Genomic DNA, 16,216 nt, shown 5'->3' on the forward strand with positions numbered 1-16,216 from the left:
ATGATGGAGATAAAATAAAAATAATTCTTCAATTAAAGAAAACCTTGTACGTATCATGATTGTAAGATAAAGCTGCTATGTTAGGAGATTATGTTTCATATCATTAGCCAAAAAGAAGAATGGGAGACATACATATATAGTTCGCAAATAATGCTTTATAATGTCATTACTAAATCATTCCAACTGTCTTACTAAGATATGTATTACTTAAAGAACCGTAGTTATTTCACTATTGATAATATATAGATTGCAGATTTTTATGCAAATTCATTATTTTGAAAATATAATTAAAAAGGTAGAACCACGGTAGAAAATTTTACCTACCAAATATTATAGAAAGCATTATACTTTGAATACTTTATATATATTTTCATGCGTATTCTGTGTAATTTTGTACTTTCAAATTAGTAGTTTAAGCGTAGTCTAATAATATAATACTCAATAGATTATAGAGACAAAATGATGAATATATTTTTACGAATATTTTGTTAAAATTAATTAATCCTTTTGGTACAAACTGTAATGTCTCCTTAATTATCCCTGAACCTACAATAGTGCGTTATTTGACCGAAGTTTTGCCTTATTCATTGACCGTTGCTATTCCTATTAGTTTTTGGAAGTAATTTCGTTCAGTAAAACCGAATATGTCTGTTTTAATAAAATGTCAATTCCATATTTTGTACTAGGGTCTAAGGTATTACACTTGCACATAATGAGGAACACTTAAGATTTTCTGGAACTCTATTTTTCTTAAGAACTGGTTAGATATGGTCCTGAGCCGCGGTCAGTTAACGTGAAATTACGGTGACTCTGATTTCGTGAGGTAAAAATAGCTTATTGTTACATAGTCGAGGAGTAGCGATGTTCATTAATATTACCGTAAAAATATCCTGTATACAAATCTAAATTTTTTTATGTAACAGGTACATTAATGTGTGACAATAACGGGTATTTGCGTCTTACCGTTCAATACTAGCCATAGTTATGTTTTAATCTACATATACATACATATGTATTTTTATGACAACGTTATTCAATAAAAAAGAAAGAGGATGGAGAAAGTATTACATACATTAAATACAAAATTAATTGCTGCAAATAAACATCAAGATTTGATAAATAAATACAAAACATTATGTACAGATGAAGAACGTATAGTATTTACTCTTAATGTTATGCTAGAATATAATATAATTCCACAAGCTTGTGGTGATATGAAAGATGCAAAGGAATCTGAGAAATTGAGAGAACAAGGTAATAAACTATTTGTTTCAACGCCATTGAAAAATTATACATGTGTGGACGCATTAAAATTGTATACAAAAAGCATAGCTTATGCTCCTTATCCATCTGAACAACTTGCTGTGGCATATGCCAACAGATCTGCTGTTCTAATAAAGTTACATAAATATGAGTTATGTATTCAAGACATAGATAGAGCATTAGCACTCACATATCCAGATAATTTACGTGCTAAGCTTTGTATAAGAAAAGTTGAGTGTTTAAATGCATTGGAACATCCTCATATGGAAGATGCCATAAAAGAAGCACAATATTGGTTGGAAAAGATGTCTTCAGATGATATCAACCAAAAAAAATTAAGTGAAAAACTAAATAATACAAAAAACAACTTAGCATCTCAAAAATTGAAGAAACAGAATACCATAAAACAACCACCGCTTCCTAAGATAAAAACTCATAATATTGAAGTTCCTTGTGCTTCTGATGCAGTAACTATAAAGTATAATGAAGAATATGGTAGACATATTGTAGCTACTCGTAAAATAAGACCTGGTGAAGTAATTGCAGTAGAAAAGCCATACTCATTAATATTAACACCTGATAATATACATACACATTGTTCAAATTGTTTGGAGGTGTCTTGGGCCAATATACCTTGTGAGCACTGTACATATGCTATGTATTGTTCAGAGGAATGTAAGGTTATGGAATGGAAGAAGTATCATGATGTTGAATGTGCAGTATTTCCTTCTATGTTAAAGATGAATTTTGTCAAATTAGATCTGTTTAGTTTAAGACTAGCTATTCAGGCTGCGAGAGAAGCTACAAATATACAAGAACTAAGGAAGGAGTTAAAAGAAGTTGATAGTTGTGTTGGTAAATAACTATACACATTACCGTGATGAAATTAATATGAGTGTAATTTTGTATTTTCTTACATTCTTTTCAGCTTCTCGAACAAAAGGTTTTTCTAAAGATGGAACTTTTCCTAGTGATAAATATAGGAGTTTATTAGGTCTTGTGACTAATACTGAAAAACGTTCAGTACAAGATCTCTTTAGAAGATCTTTAGATGCAAGCTTTATTTTATATTTTGTAGCAACATGTACTAATATGTTTGGAAATCCATTAAGCAAAGATTTATCTGTGTTAATAAAAAATGCTGATGTTACATTTTTTGGTGGTCTTATTTTAAGACATCAGCAACTGATTCCTAGTAATATTCATAGTGTATGTGATATTCATATTGCTTTAGTGCAATTACTTTTTTGTCATAAATTATTAATATTTGGTTACTCGGAAAGTTCGTGCCGATTTTCGGTAGATGACATTAGGACATAATAGATAATTAATGTAAATGACTATTTGCAGTTCTCTGAGGAATGTGGATTAGAGGCAGTTGAACGTGGTGTTGCAGCTATGCCATTCTGTAGCTTAATTAATCACAGTTGTAATCCAAATATCTTAAGGCATTCAAGGTCTAAATATATTGTTATCTATGCTATATATCCTATTGAAGAAGGTGAACAGGTATATATATTTAAGTGACACATAAATAGTACATTATGATACTAATGTTTTGCCATTCACAAATTTTTTATTCTTCTTTTTAAGTTATATGATATTTATACTCAACATTATGCTATTACACCAAAAGCCATGAGACAAAAAAAACTTTTGAAACAGTATTATTTTAAGTGTAATTGTCTACCATGTCAAGAGGACTGGCCACTATACTATAATCTAAAATCTTTCAGAGTAAGTTATTAGTTAATTAGGTATATTTTAAAGTATTACTTTGTACTATTATTTACCTCTGCGATTTATTATTTTATAGAATTTAGTTAAGAAGGAGGAAGATAAGAACAGGATTAGGCATGTGTTAAGAAAATTTAATAGATATGTCAATATTGCAACAGAAGGAAATATATCGGATAAACATATCGTTGATGATTTGTTAAAAATGATTGAAGTACTATATGAATTGGTACCAATGCCGTGTGAAGAAATGAATAACGTAGTAGAAACTTTGAAGCGTGTCTACGATTTAAATGGAAATCGGCTTGAAATTCCTGAACTGTAACATCTTATATGATAAAATTTATACAAAACAAAATTTTAATATGTTTTTACAGAGAAAATAAATGTGCGTTTTAAACTATATATTTATAATAATATATACTTATATTATATATTTGTATATATTAAAAATATACGTGCTATGAATACGACGTCAATGTGTATTTGATGTCAATAACATTTTATATATTGACATAAAATATGTATTGTATTATTTTTATTAAGTACAAATTGACAGAGATCGAGAAAATAAAATACCTGTAAAACTATACAAATGTTATGATGTTTAATTGCCGATAAGGTTGGATAGTAACTAAAATAATGATTAAAGTATGTTCATTGAAACCGAATAATTATATAGATATTGCAATAGTGTTCTTACTGAGCTTCAAAGGGAACAGTTTATAGCATATATTTGAGGTAGTGAAAAAGGTAGAAAGTGCATAAAAAATTGGTATAAATTATGAACTTTCAAAATACTGAATGTCAATTCCTCAAAATATATCCTACGTATTAGGATCTACCTTGCTAGCAACCAACTGAATATTGGTAATAAAATCGTTAATCCTATTGAGTGATATATACTATTTGTACCACTGCAAGTGGTACAAACTGCTTGGAAATGATTATGGAAGTAAGTAATTCTCCATTCAACAGCAGGATGTACAGGACTATGTTTTTCTAAATACATCATTAATATATTTGATGTACTGACACCTATAAAAAAAAGTGCGTTGTTACATTGTTTATTAAACAGCTTGTTAAACGATAAGTAACTCATTTAAAAAATTATATTTAACAAAATTTATATAAATGTACCGAGAGATGTGGTTTTGAGATCCTTTAGCATAGAATATCCATCACCACCGCTTTGCAAGAAGTCAGTTAGAAGTACATTATAAGTTTGATTTTTTTCAAGTCTGTTATATGTTGGAACATCACAGGATGCACACAATACTTTTACTGAAACTACTCTTGAATTTTTTGGTTGAGTTAAATCATAGACCACCTGTAGTCATTTAAATAAAGTAATATGATTAATTACTGTTTAACAATGTTGAATTATTGATTTATAATAATAGCTACAAAGCTATGTATATTTAATCACATACTTGAAGTCCTGAAACTTGCAAAAATGCTCCAAAGAGATTAGCAGTATTATCCTTGTCTAGATTGTAAACGCTCCATTCTAATACAGACAATAACAATTCTCCAGTCATTGAAGCTTTTACGATAGTGTTATGAAAGGGTAGCACGTTAAGAACATCACCCATGGTGACTTTATCTTCATTGCCTCTTGTGATAGAACTTCTGATACTGCCACCATTATGAATAGCTATTGCAGCATCCGTCCAACTGGATTGGTCTGCATATTCACCAACATTGTAATCAATCATGCTATCTGTGATTAAATTGCCCAGGTTACACTCTCTTAGTCTACAAATTTTACTATCTCCTTCGAGAAGGACTCGTGTATTTCCGACTATTCTTAGGCTAATATTATCGATAGCATCTCTCATCTGTTCTAATTCGTTTAAAATATCTTTCGCCTATTACGAAATAAAACAAACAATTATATAATTAATATAATTTCTAGTTTGTTTGATGTTACTGGTTCTATTTAATTGATGAGTGCACATTGTTGAATGTATTGTATAACATGGTTTTTCGATAATAACAAGCAATAATTATTATTAATCTGCGGATTTGTTATAGATCTATAAGGAGATTCTACTCTTTTAATCATATTCTCAAGAATATGAATTTGCATAAAAATTCATAGTCTAATCATTATTATAAAAGTACATTGCGAAAGTCATGATATGTTAAGAGGAGCATAGAATCCGTGTGAGTAAAAAGATGTAGCCGAAATCCTTCAAATAAAGTCAGGAACAAGGAAAGTAAATGTTTTGGGAGAGACAGAGAATATAAACCACCTCCTCTGGTTACATACTCCTAATACATACTTCCTATAGCCTGATTAAAGAAAAATAAAATTTCCAAGGCCGAAGAATGGTAGTAGTAGAGATGATTAAAATAAAATCGGTATAGAAAATGAACCAATTACTTGATTTTTAAATATAATTTCTACACTTTTTTTAGAATCACATTGTAGAGATGATACATCTATTTAATATTCAAATATAACTTAAAAAATAATCTTTTATTTTAATAATTGCTAACAAAAAATTGTTCTACAATATCTCTTAAAGAAGTTATAGCATATGGCAACAATAATAGCAGAGTTAACAAAATTTTATGAAAAACTATCGCATTCTATGTATGATGCAATGGAATTTAGAATAGTTTAGCGATGAATTTTTCTTGTCTATAATATTCTGTTATGGACAGGGCTAATATATTAGGAGCATATCTAAATCGAATTGGTAACTTCTATTTTCTATCTTTCTCATATAATAGTGTGAACCTTGTCTGTGACATCACACTAGAAATTCAACGACTTCCTCGAGTATTCTATGTTCCTGTTAACATTTCTCAATTTTCGAACTAAATTCGAACACTCAATAGATGGCACTGATCTCTAATTCTTTCTTATCGTTATCCTTGTACAGTTTATCGGGACGTGTGTATAAAGGTATTGCTGCATTAAGGAGCTATAGATCTACTTTTCAATAATTTGAGAAAACTAATAAGAATCAATTCAATATCAACCAAAATCAAATTACTTTTTGAAATGTCAATTAATTAGTCAACCATCGGTTAAAATGATAATAATAAACTTGTGTTCTTTTGAATATGAAATCTTCCTTCTTCTTCCAATAAATATAATTAAAATATTAGAGCTGCCTTTTTATTGTTACAAACCTTACATACCTATGTTACCATATATATATATATATATATATATATATATATATATATATATAATATAATATAATATATATAAATATATAATATATATATATTTGCATCGATAATGTTGTCAATTTCATTACAAGATATGGATTTATATAATTGCACATCAAAAGAAGATCCGATTTCGATATCAAATAATGTAGATGACAATAATTTCTGTTATATGTATACAAATTTAACGCTCACCTGTTCAATACTGCTGTCTACAAGAATAGGATTGCCATTAATATTAGTCACTTCTCCCTTGTCATCGAAGGTCACCGTAAGATTGCCAAGATACTTAGTATAAGCGTAAGCTTGAACCACATAAACCTTTCTTCCACTTTTCTGTATTACTTCTGTTGGATATAAACCTTCTGGTATCTCCAAATCCGGTTGTATGCCATTATAAAGGAAAGTATTCGTGTGTCCACCGATCACTATATCGATATCTTCCACTTCTCGACCAATCTTCTTGTCCATCTCAAATCCAGAATGTCCCACAGCGATCAATATGTTCACACCCTGACTTTTTAATTGTTTTGCTTCTCTACGAATGCTCTCCACTTCGTCTAAGAAAATCACGTTTTCCGTGCTGGCAATTATCTTAGTATCTGGTGTTAGATAACCGATTACGCCGATTTTCACTCCATTTACGGTTAGAATTGTACTGTTTTTTAACTTTGTAGCTGCCAGATCTGGTTGTTTGCTTAAGTCTAGGTTGGAAGTGACTATGGGGAATGAGGCGTTCTGGATGAAAGGTATCAAACCTTCCACGCTATCGTCGAACTCGTGGTTTCCTAAACTCTGTAATTTTGTGACAGAAAAAAATAGAGAACGATAAAAGATCGACGGTATGGATGGATAGTACGGAAGTATTTTCACACGAGATACTCTACCGTGACATTTGGAGCTAGAAGATTCAAGAATTTGGCTACAATTTTCCACTTGTACACGCTGAACCACATAGATCCTTGATAAGTATCGCCAGCGTTGAGGAAGAGACATGGGACCGACGAGTTTCTGGCTTGTCGAACCAGAGTAGCTATTCTCGCGAATCCACCATAGCATTTGTTCTCCTCTGCTTCTTTCTTCGAGCAAATGCTTGATAATCTTGATGTTTGCTCGAATCTGTGAACATTAATCGGGCAATTTTTTAGGCTAATTGACAGATTAATAGCGTAATTAACAGGACATTTGTTCAAGTTAAAAGAATGTATCTGAGTCAAACTGATAGTCTAATTTTCCTTGTAATTGGCTAGATTCAATTATGAATAATTTATAAGTAATCTGCATTTGAAAACAGACTACTCGACTCGTTATTAATGGTGTGATAAACAGTGGAATATAATACCAAGTATATTAAAACACAGTACTTTCTAGACTGAGAGATCGAGTATCATCGAAATTAGAAGATCATCGCGAAAACAAACTGACTTTTTTTCGTATCGCCTTCATACGCGAAAGTATTTCACTGGATAATTAACGTGAAAACTAACGTTTAAGTCGCACGTGGAGTATTAGTTATCGTTACGTTGTTCGTAATTAGCGTCGATGCGTTGCGATTGCGTAGTACCGATATTTTGACCATTTGAATATTTAGCTGAAATAATTTGCGATGGAGCGTATTGAAAAATTTACTAAACGTAGCAAATAGCGATAATCCGCGAAAAACAAACAGACTGTTAGACTGGGGATATTTACGCAAATGCGCGTCTTATTCGTATTTCTACGTCTGGAAATTTTTAGAAGATGGACGAACATAAAATGGGACGATCGAAGTGAAACGATGGAGAAATACGGCGATAAGAATGCTACTCGATGTCTGTGCATCTTGAAAACCTTTCGCAACATCTATCTTTTTATCTTATTTCTTTTAATTGCGGAAACAACAGAGTTTCCGCTGTTCGAACCAATATAAAAGTCGACTAATTGCGATAAAATCAATCTCTTATCTTATTCTTTTTCTTTTTTATAGAACGATTTTTACAAAGATAAGTCTGATAACAGGGAAACGTTGTGGCGAAAGCGAATAATTTCCGACGATTATTACTATGAGACAATTTGCGACTGTAGATGTTTCTTATTTTTACTCGTTCGTCTTTTTTAAAAATAACGAAAATAAAGAAAGAGGCAAAAGTAAGAAATTGTGATAAAAATTAATAATCACGCTAACTATTAATTTGAACAAATTCAACATATACGTACGCATTTTTTTTCTATACTTCTTCCTCCTGTAAAGATACGAAACGTATCCTCTTATGATATCCATATATTCTTTAGAAAATCAAAGATATCTTTCCTCTCGAATTCTCCTTTTGTAAAAAGTAAAAAAATAAAAAAAGAAATAAAAAAGAAAGAGAAGCGGAAGAAGAATATAAAAACCAGTTACCTCGAATGCATATCATTGGTGTGAACGATTCGAAGGGTGAGTCCCTCAGATTCCTGGGGTTCCGTAGGCATAGGGTTGCCGAGGACTTCACTGGAGAACGCCAGAACGGTCGTAATCATGATCCAAGCGACGAGCATTTTGTCACACGGCTGTTCACGCTTCGGCTGCATTCTCGTCCAATTTCACACTGTTCCGTTAACCGGTTGTTTTAAATGTAATAAGGCAAGCGACTTGGGTATCGTGGTGGCTATCAGCCAGAAAGAATGGAGAGGAAGGGGATAAATTGGTTCACCAATTGCGACCTTGTCCGATTCGTAGTTTCATCGCTGACTAATATTCCTTTCTTTTCTATTATTTGTCCCGTTTTTCTCCTTCGTTTTAACGATCAGCCGTTTCGTTTTAAGACAATCCATTCATTTTCCGGATCATTAGGTTTCTCGTTTTCGAGGAAGTCGCCAGGATCCTTTGTCTGGATTTTCTATTAAACCAAGAAAAGAAAAAGATGCATCATGACTATCCGCTATCGTCTAGCTCGTTAATTTTTATTGTAAACGAGATTTTGTCATTAAATTACTTCTCGTTGAATACCGCGCAGAATTCTCACGTAACGAGAAATAATCTCCACTATTTTAACGAACTTACATCTCCTGAGGACTGTTACAAATTATCCATCATGTGTTTCTCGGAAATATTATTTTGCGCACTTGTAGTTTTGTCATAAACGCAAAAAATCCTAGAGCCTAATCGTTGATAGTAGAGGCACAATTTTTAGGATGGTTTTGTAACGAGGACATAGCGTACGTATTATAATTTGCGGACAGTATTATCGAAGATAGATTCATTTATGGTTTAGCGAATTAATTAATGTTAGTTATTAATTAATAATAAATGAAAGTGTTAATAATGAATCAGCTGGATCGAGGGTACTTGGGAGGAAAGTCGCGAAAAGAAGGTAAAGGACTTAAAAAAGTAGTTTACCGAGGTGAACGACGAGGCAATAATTGCATACTGTCATTCACGACACGGGTAAATATAATTTCCTTGCACAACACTCCTTGCACAACGGTAAATGACTAAAATGTCCTTTCGATAATCAATTACTTATATTCCGATTATCCGTGTGAATGCTTTACTATCCAATTCTGTTATTTGTCTTCTGACTGAATCGTTTTCAACCGATACATATTTTTCTATCTTAGAAAAAGCGTGGCATTTTCGTCAAATTCTTGCATATTCGAAGATCTTCAAGTTCGAGAGAAATATGAAAGAACCGTTTCGATAATCGTACGATAATGATTTCTTAAAACATTGACAATTTTTGTTTCTCACCGAAGTGAAAGCGAGATCGAGACAAAAAATTCGAAGATCGAAGAAGAGCTAATTTGTCTACTTTTAATTTTGCGATACAGAATTTAGACGAAGCTCGATAGAAATTTTCTAGCCGTCTAAGCTGTAAGTTGTGCCGCTGACAAAGCAAGTATTGATTGCTTTATCGGATCCAGAAATTGTTTAACGATACCTGACATTTTTTGAGGTACCTCGTCGGCATGTATTTATTATTTATACTTCTATTTCACGCATGTCGAGATTTTTGTCGTGAGTAAGCAAAAATTCCACTCACACGCATTATGCGTAATATACACCACCGCTGAAAAGTATCTGGGTGTCGGTATATTCCTGACATGATGCATTTTGATTACAGAATTACGGCGAATCAATCTGCAATGATTTTATCCTCTACAGTTATCGCAGCTACGTGTAATAGTATTAGGCTATCCTATAAGTAACGTCGGCTTTTGATTAATAATTTACAGCGAAAAGAATTTTGAGTCAAACAACTCATTCAACGCTGATTCTATTTACCTACTACCATTGAATATTTTACTAGACAATTTTCTTTTAAAAATGTGTCTTTGATATTTTCTCACGCTTAGGATACGACCTGTATTTCAAGAACGTTTTTAAAAATATTCTTGGTTGCACTGGCTTTTTAAAATTCGCATAGTATGCAATTTTGTAACTGATACACATTTTATAAATTCTATTAATATGAAAATATTCGATTGCTGCTTTCTAAGAAACAAAGGAAGAAGGCCTTATAAAATATATCGGCATTATCTAAGGTAAAATAAGAAACGATATTACTTATGACGGTTGGATTAAACTGATTTCCGAAAGCCAATATGTAACATTACTATTGATGTTTGTTATTGTAAAACCTTGTAAAATTCCGCCAACAAGTTGTTTGTCTCCAAATTCTTCAATTTTTGAATTGTACATCAGATTAAGAAGGTCTAAGACTAAAATCACTTTCAGAGATATGGTGTGGAGTGCTGATAAGGAATATTGTAAAGCAAGTCCACTTTATGGTCTCACGGAGGCTGGAATTACAATAAATTTATCTCCCTCTTTCTCTGTCTCTTTCTAAAACGATTATTGATTAATTATGCTATATAATTATTATACAATTAATATACTATATAATTTTTACATATATTACACCATATAACTACACATATAATTATATAATTTTACATACATGCATTATATAATTAAACACTAAATAAGTTTTTAATTTTTTACTAAATATAATACAACCGGTGATACTGAAACAACAAATTTGACAATTTCAAAAGTAAAGTGAAAGGTAAGAGGAAAACGCAATTTAGCACTGTAGTCTGATTCGCAAATTCGAAGTTTCATAAAAAGGTAGTGACTGTTGTTTCTAATTATTGATTCATAGTTAATTTGCACGCTTTGATACGGTTGCTATTACTAGACTGCTAGATTTTTATGCAAATTCATACGTTTGAAAATACTTATAGGTAAAAAAGTACAGACTGTGTAGAAAATTGCTCTATCTACCACAGTACAAAGTACACCATGTTGAATATTTTACATACGTTCTGCGTACTTATCATGTACATTTTGTGCAATTCTGCATTTTCAAATTCCCTCTAAACGTACATGTAAAATGCATTTCCTACAAATGTATACGAGGAAACGATTGACCTCAATTAGCTATGAGCGTTTCACATTTAGGACTTCGAAAGGTGGCACTTGCGATAAATACGGTTACATAACGAGTTATTTAGCGTTGCATTAGAAAAATGATAATGGCAAATCACCTACACAGCCTTGTTTTGTTTCACGTCTAACTGATACGCTGTACTGTCTCATATTGGAAAAAGTCGATCAATTATACCCGGTTTGTATTAATTTAACGAATGTAACTTCTGAATGAAATGACCTTCGTATCACTCGATACGATTTAAATACGGCAGATGTCTATCTATTACGCGTTTTCTATTTCCTCATCGAGTTCCGTTCAATAAGAACTGGTTTTCATTTGAACAAACGAAGCCTCCGTTATTTCATTTAATTGCTACAGATTAAAAAACTGGATAGCATAGCTATATATAACTATGTTTATCTTCTCATGGGATCACAGAATAGAATCTATCATTAAATTTTCAAACGTAGAAGTTTCATGAAATGATTTGAATATTTACAGAAGACTTTCATGAATATATCATCTGTTTTATACGAAACGTTTTGAAGTCTCACTGGCATCGTTGTGAGACTCGAATACCACAGTTAATACTGGGAAAGTTTGAAACAAAACCGAAAGTATATATAAAAGTACGTGAATAATTGATTATACATTAATAGATCTCGATATTCTGTGCGAACATATTTGATACTTGTAATAACATATTTAAATACCATATTTAATATTTGTAATAACACATTTAAATACTATATTTGACAACTTGTAATAACATATTTAAATACCATATCTAATATTTGTAATAACACATTTAAATACTATACTTGACACTTGTAATAACGTATTGAAATAACATATTTAGTAATCGCAATAAATATCTTGTAATTTCTATATACGTTCTCATATTGGTCTCAAATTTTACCAACATAATCGTATTTCATTACGGTATTAATAAAATTTGAAAATGTTTTATATATAACACATACACAATATGGAGACAAAAGTTTTCTATAGCAAGTTCTTTCCTAGTATTATACTTTCGTGAGCCAGCGAATATCACGCAAATCGGAAAGAAATTCTCGCTTCGAGAGCAAGGTATAATATGATTTTGTTTTCAAGTCAACAATCAACAGTCAGCAGCGACAATCTAAAATATAAAATGAATCGCGAGACAGTTTAAACTAACAAGCCATTAAAACCACGGTTGATAAGAATTTCGACAAGTGTCTACGACGGAAAGCATACTATTAGATTAAAGATCTTAAAATATTAAAGCGTAATAAAGATGTGCGTGATGCCTCATGACAAGTGATAAAGGGTGTTCTTTATCATTGTTAGATGTGTTCGGGATTTGGAGTGGTCGTCAGTTTATGACTCGGACATCACATCTTTTTTTGGGAAAATCCGAAATGCCTATCGCCCCAAGCTGTAAATTTTACGATGCAGACCTCATTAAGGGGCTAAAGAATGTCTTAAGTGCCCGATGGGTCAAGGAAAAGCTAAACAGCTGGCAATGCCAGAGGATATGCACCCACAAAAGTACAATTAAACCATGGAAAACCAGGGGACGGAAAGTCAGAATATAAGGGAGAGACAGAGCTTTTGGTGAGAGGAGCAACAGCATTCTACTACAGTATTCATCAGAGTGTCGTACTGTTCTTATATACTAAAACTCTTCCTATATACTAAAAGTGTAAATAAATTACCAAACCATACTAATACTCGATATATTTAATTTACCTCCACCTTGAGCGTTAATCTCATTCAAGGTTCGCGATATCAACCGATCGGTTGAACTTGATCGATCGCTATTTAGTCGAGAATTCGTAACAGAGTGAATGTGGAGATCGAAGGGGCTAGTTTCTAACTATACATACAAAGATCACGTAAACAAGAAATAAGCAATTTTTTAATTTAAAAATCAATTCTATGTTCCCAAAATTGTCATCTCAATTGATTGTAGAATTTAATGTGTATTTTTACGTCCTATCAATACACGATACAGGAACATTTAAAAAATGATTCTTCATTCGATTGTTTATAAAATTTCATAGATTTGTTAGTTATTTTCAGGAAACTTATATTTCTGAATTATAAAAAAATGTATTGTTCGAAATGAAGAAATTAATAAAAATGTACTTGTAATGTTCCTTTCGCGTGCTGTTCATATAATACTAGATCTATCTAAATGTATTATATATACAAGATTATAAAAATAAATATGTGTACATAAACGTATCTCTGCCTAGATAAAATTCCACGTTAATTCTGTTAGAAAACCTTGAATGTTTTCAGCAATCGCGAAAGATAAAAATCTGAAGCCAATCGTGTCGATTGACATAAAGACCTAATTGATAATATAATTCTGACAAATGCTAATCTGTCTATTAAAGTTTCCTACGGTAAGTACACAAAGTTTTTCCTAAGCCGCTGTTTGTACCTTGAAAAGTGAAAATATACTAGTTAGATATTTTAACTAAAGATAATAAAAATACCGCGCCAATCATACCGCGTTGAACCACATGATCGATTGGCATCAATCACGAGTCACTCGAACGAAATTTTAAAAGGATCCAAAGACGTACTATATCTTACGACGTGACAACGATAAATCTTCACAAATCACTCGATGTCCATGTACCACCTGTCATCTTCGCCATTGTTCAACAAATTTCCAAATTTTCACCCCTTTTGTAACACGTAATTCGATTTCGTCGTATACTGTACTGAATAGAAAAGATTTAAAGAAGAATGCTCTATCGAGGAACGATCAGGCATCCGGTGCGCGCTTATTCGAATGCATCCGACTGTCGAACTAAAAATATCTCACTCCTCGTAACGAGGAGAGATCCTGATGCCAATCACTTACCGATGGATCTCCTCTGAGCGATGAAAGTTGGCCGCTGGTTACACAACGATCACACGGCTGACTCGAGCACGACGTCGAGTGCACGACGGCGATGAAGTTGCGTTTCCGCTAACGAACCGATTTTGCCGAGCGACCGACGTCGACTGAACACGATCGTCGACCGAAAACCTCGAGCCGCCTCAGTTTGTCCCCCGATCCATCCACGAATTGCTCCTCCGGCTTGTGGATTTCAGAGTAAACCGGTTGAGACGGTGGCAAATTCTGCCGAGTGCACGTGGTTCTTCCTCGACGCGGAGAAGATGGGAATGCAGTTTTTGGAAAAATCTGTTTGACGTGCAGTGAACGGTGAACGATAAACGACGAACGTGCGTGAAATTTGAATTTTTCTTGTATTCTGGCAGTTTTTAATTTTCACCTGTAAATTGCGCGTGGTTGTCTTTTCAAGGGATTTTTAGAATCACGGAATTCAAATTTGATAGGGAGAAATTAACTTCGGTTCTGACTCTTAAAAATGCGAAATTAGATAAGGGGATTATTATGGCCAAGAGAGTGGCGATCTAATTAGCTTGATTTTCTCGATTAACAGGCTAACTTTCCAATTCTCGTAGGCAACTAGAAGTTAGAAGTTAGAGCAGTTAGAAGTTTAGAGGCTGAGAATCGTAGTGATGGAAGTTCGTCTATCATAGTTATTATTCTATGAAGAGAATTCACAAATTGCCGATACATTATTCATCGATAGATACCATAAAGCTTTAACGTTTTGAAGTTACATATATTACGTATGACATTATTTAATTTAAAAACAATCTGTTAAAATTTGTTTGCTAGAGCTGGAAAATATACAAAATCATTAGCATAATAGTTTTCGTGCTGATTTTGTGAAAGTTTGAAAATTATCCAAATATATATATACTACATAATTTCTTAGTACCTTCCTTTCGAACGAGCGATCGATTGTGTCAGTTCAGCGCTGTAGTTTTTGGCAAGCTGGTTGGTTGGTGATTTTAAAGTTCAATGGTAGACTTGCGAACGAGTTTGTTTGATCGATTAGAGGTAGTTGAGATCGTCTTGATTTTATTCCTTTTCAGAGCTAAATATATACGTTCGCATTTGACTTTACCTCGTGAACACGACGTGATCATAAACTATGCATAATGCATAACGTATAAATGTAATGGAAATATATATGGAATAAAAATAGAAAATGAAATAAATTGACCAGCGTACGAGCGTATCTATTCTGTTGGCACATGGTCTTTATAAAAATCGCTCCGATTATTCTCAACTTAATTGTCGTATGCATACGATCTTATCCATGATAAAGCGTCACGTCGTTCGATACGATCGCAAAAATATTTCTGGTTGCAGAGTAAATATGCGATAATATCATTAATTCTCGTATTTTTATTTCGAGTATTAAAAATTTTCCACTTTATTAAAGATATATCTCTCCTATTGTTCGTGTTATCATCTCTATAGATACAGAATAATATCTCTCTTCTATACTATTTTTCATTGCTACTTAATTTTGAAAGGAATAAATAGCTTCTGACACCATTTTCTTTCATCGTACGGCTTAAACGAAAAATAACGGCCGTTTTATCTCTCGATAGCTCGTTATCAGATCGTTCATTAAATTTAATAAATCTGGAGGCAACGAAAATCCAAATGATTTGTCAATAGATCTCACACAGAGTCGTCACGCTTCGGATCGTTTTCTGTCTTTCTTTCGTATTTCCTCACATTTCTTATATTCCTGTCACTTCGA

General features: G+C 32.5%; 2 protein-coding genes across 6 annotated transcripts in view; one reads left to right on the plus strand and one right to left on the minus strand.

Annotated features, from left to right (window-relative positions):
- LOC132913349 (SET and MYND domain-containing protein 4-like) lies at positions 1–3,325 on the plus strand. Of its 3 annotated transcripts, none has more exons than XM_060971622.1 (7): positions 1–46; positions 695–818; positions 924–2,118; positions 2,192–2,472; positions 2,614–2,772; positions 2,857–3,000; positions 3,080–3,325. In XM_060971622.1, exons 3-7 carry the CDS (start codon positions 1,053–1,055, stop codon positions 3,323–3,325), a joined length of 1,896 nt encoding a protein of 631 aa, XP_060827605.1. In that variant the 5' UTR covers positions 1–46; positions 695–818; positions 924–1,052. The 3 variants fall into 3 exon arrangements, with proteins under 3 accessions (XP_060827605.1, XP_060827606.1, XP_060827603.1); XM_060971623.1 differs by lacking the exon at positions 1–46 and adding an exon at positions 445–619; XM_060971620.1 differs by lacking the exon at positions 1–46 and having other exon boundaries at positions 445–818.
- The window catches only part of LOC132913350 (protein 5NUC-like), a 17,314-nt gene continuing 4,218 nt past the window's right edge, over positions 3,121–16,216 (minus strand). Inside the window, exons 1-8 of one of the 3 annotated variants that reach the window (XM_060971626.1) lie at positions 14,449–14,838; positions 10,715–10,950; positions 8,570–9,047; positions 7,077–7,308; positions 6,385–6,984; positions 4,434–4,871; positions 4,141–4,330; positions 3,121–4,038 (exon numbers count right to left, since the gene is read on the minus strand). In XM_060971626.1, the coding sequence (XP_060827609.1) occupies positions 3,842–4,038; positions 4,141–4,330; positions 4,434–4,871; positions 6,385–6,984; positions 7,077–7,308; positions 8,570–8,739 (1,827 nt within the window). In that variant the 5' untranslated portion in view covers positions 8,740–9,047; positions 10,715–10,950; positions 14,449–14,838 and the 3' untranslated portion in view covers positions 3,121–3,841. Of the gene's footprint in view, positions 4,039–4,140; positions 4,331–4,433; positions 4,872–6,384; positions 6,985–7,076; positions 7,309–8,569; positions 9,048–10,714; positions 10,951–14,448; positions 14,839–16,216 lie in introns of those variants that run through there. The other 2 variants (XM_060971624.1, XM_060971625.1) reach the window with 2 other exon arrangements.

The sequence above is a fragment of the Bombus pascuorum genome, chromosome 13, assembly GCF_905332965.1.
Source record: "Bombus pascuorum chromosome 13, iyBomPasc1.1, whole genome shotgun sequence".
NCBI classification, from domain to species: Eukaryota; Metazoa; Arthropoda; class Insecta; order Hymenoptera; family Apidae; genus Bombus; species Bombus pascuorum.

Bases quoted from the DNA above. Each gene is read 5' to 3' on its own strand.
- LOC132913349 (XM_060971622.1), top strand. From the start codon at position 1,053: ATGGAGAAAGTATTACATACATTAAATACAAAATTAATTGCTGCAAAT. The intron at 2,473-2,613 runs GTATGTGATATT...GACTATTTGCAG, and splicing joins TTCCTAGTAATATTCATAGT to TTCTCTGAGGAATGTGGATT. The intron at 2,773-2,856 runs GTATATATATTT...CTTCTTTTTAAG, and splicing joins CTATTGAAGAAGGTGAACAG to TTATATGATATTTATACTCA.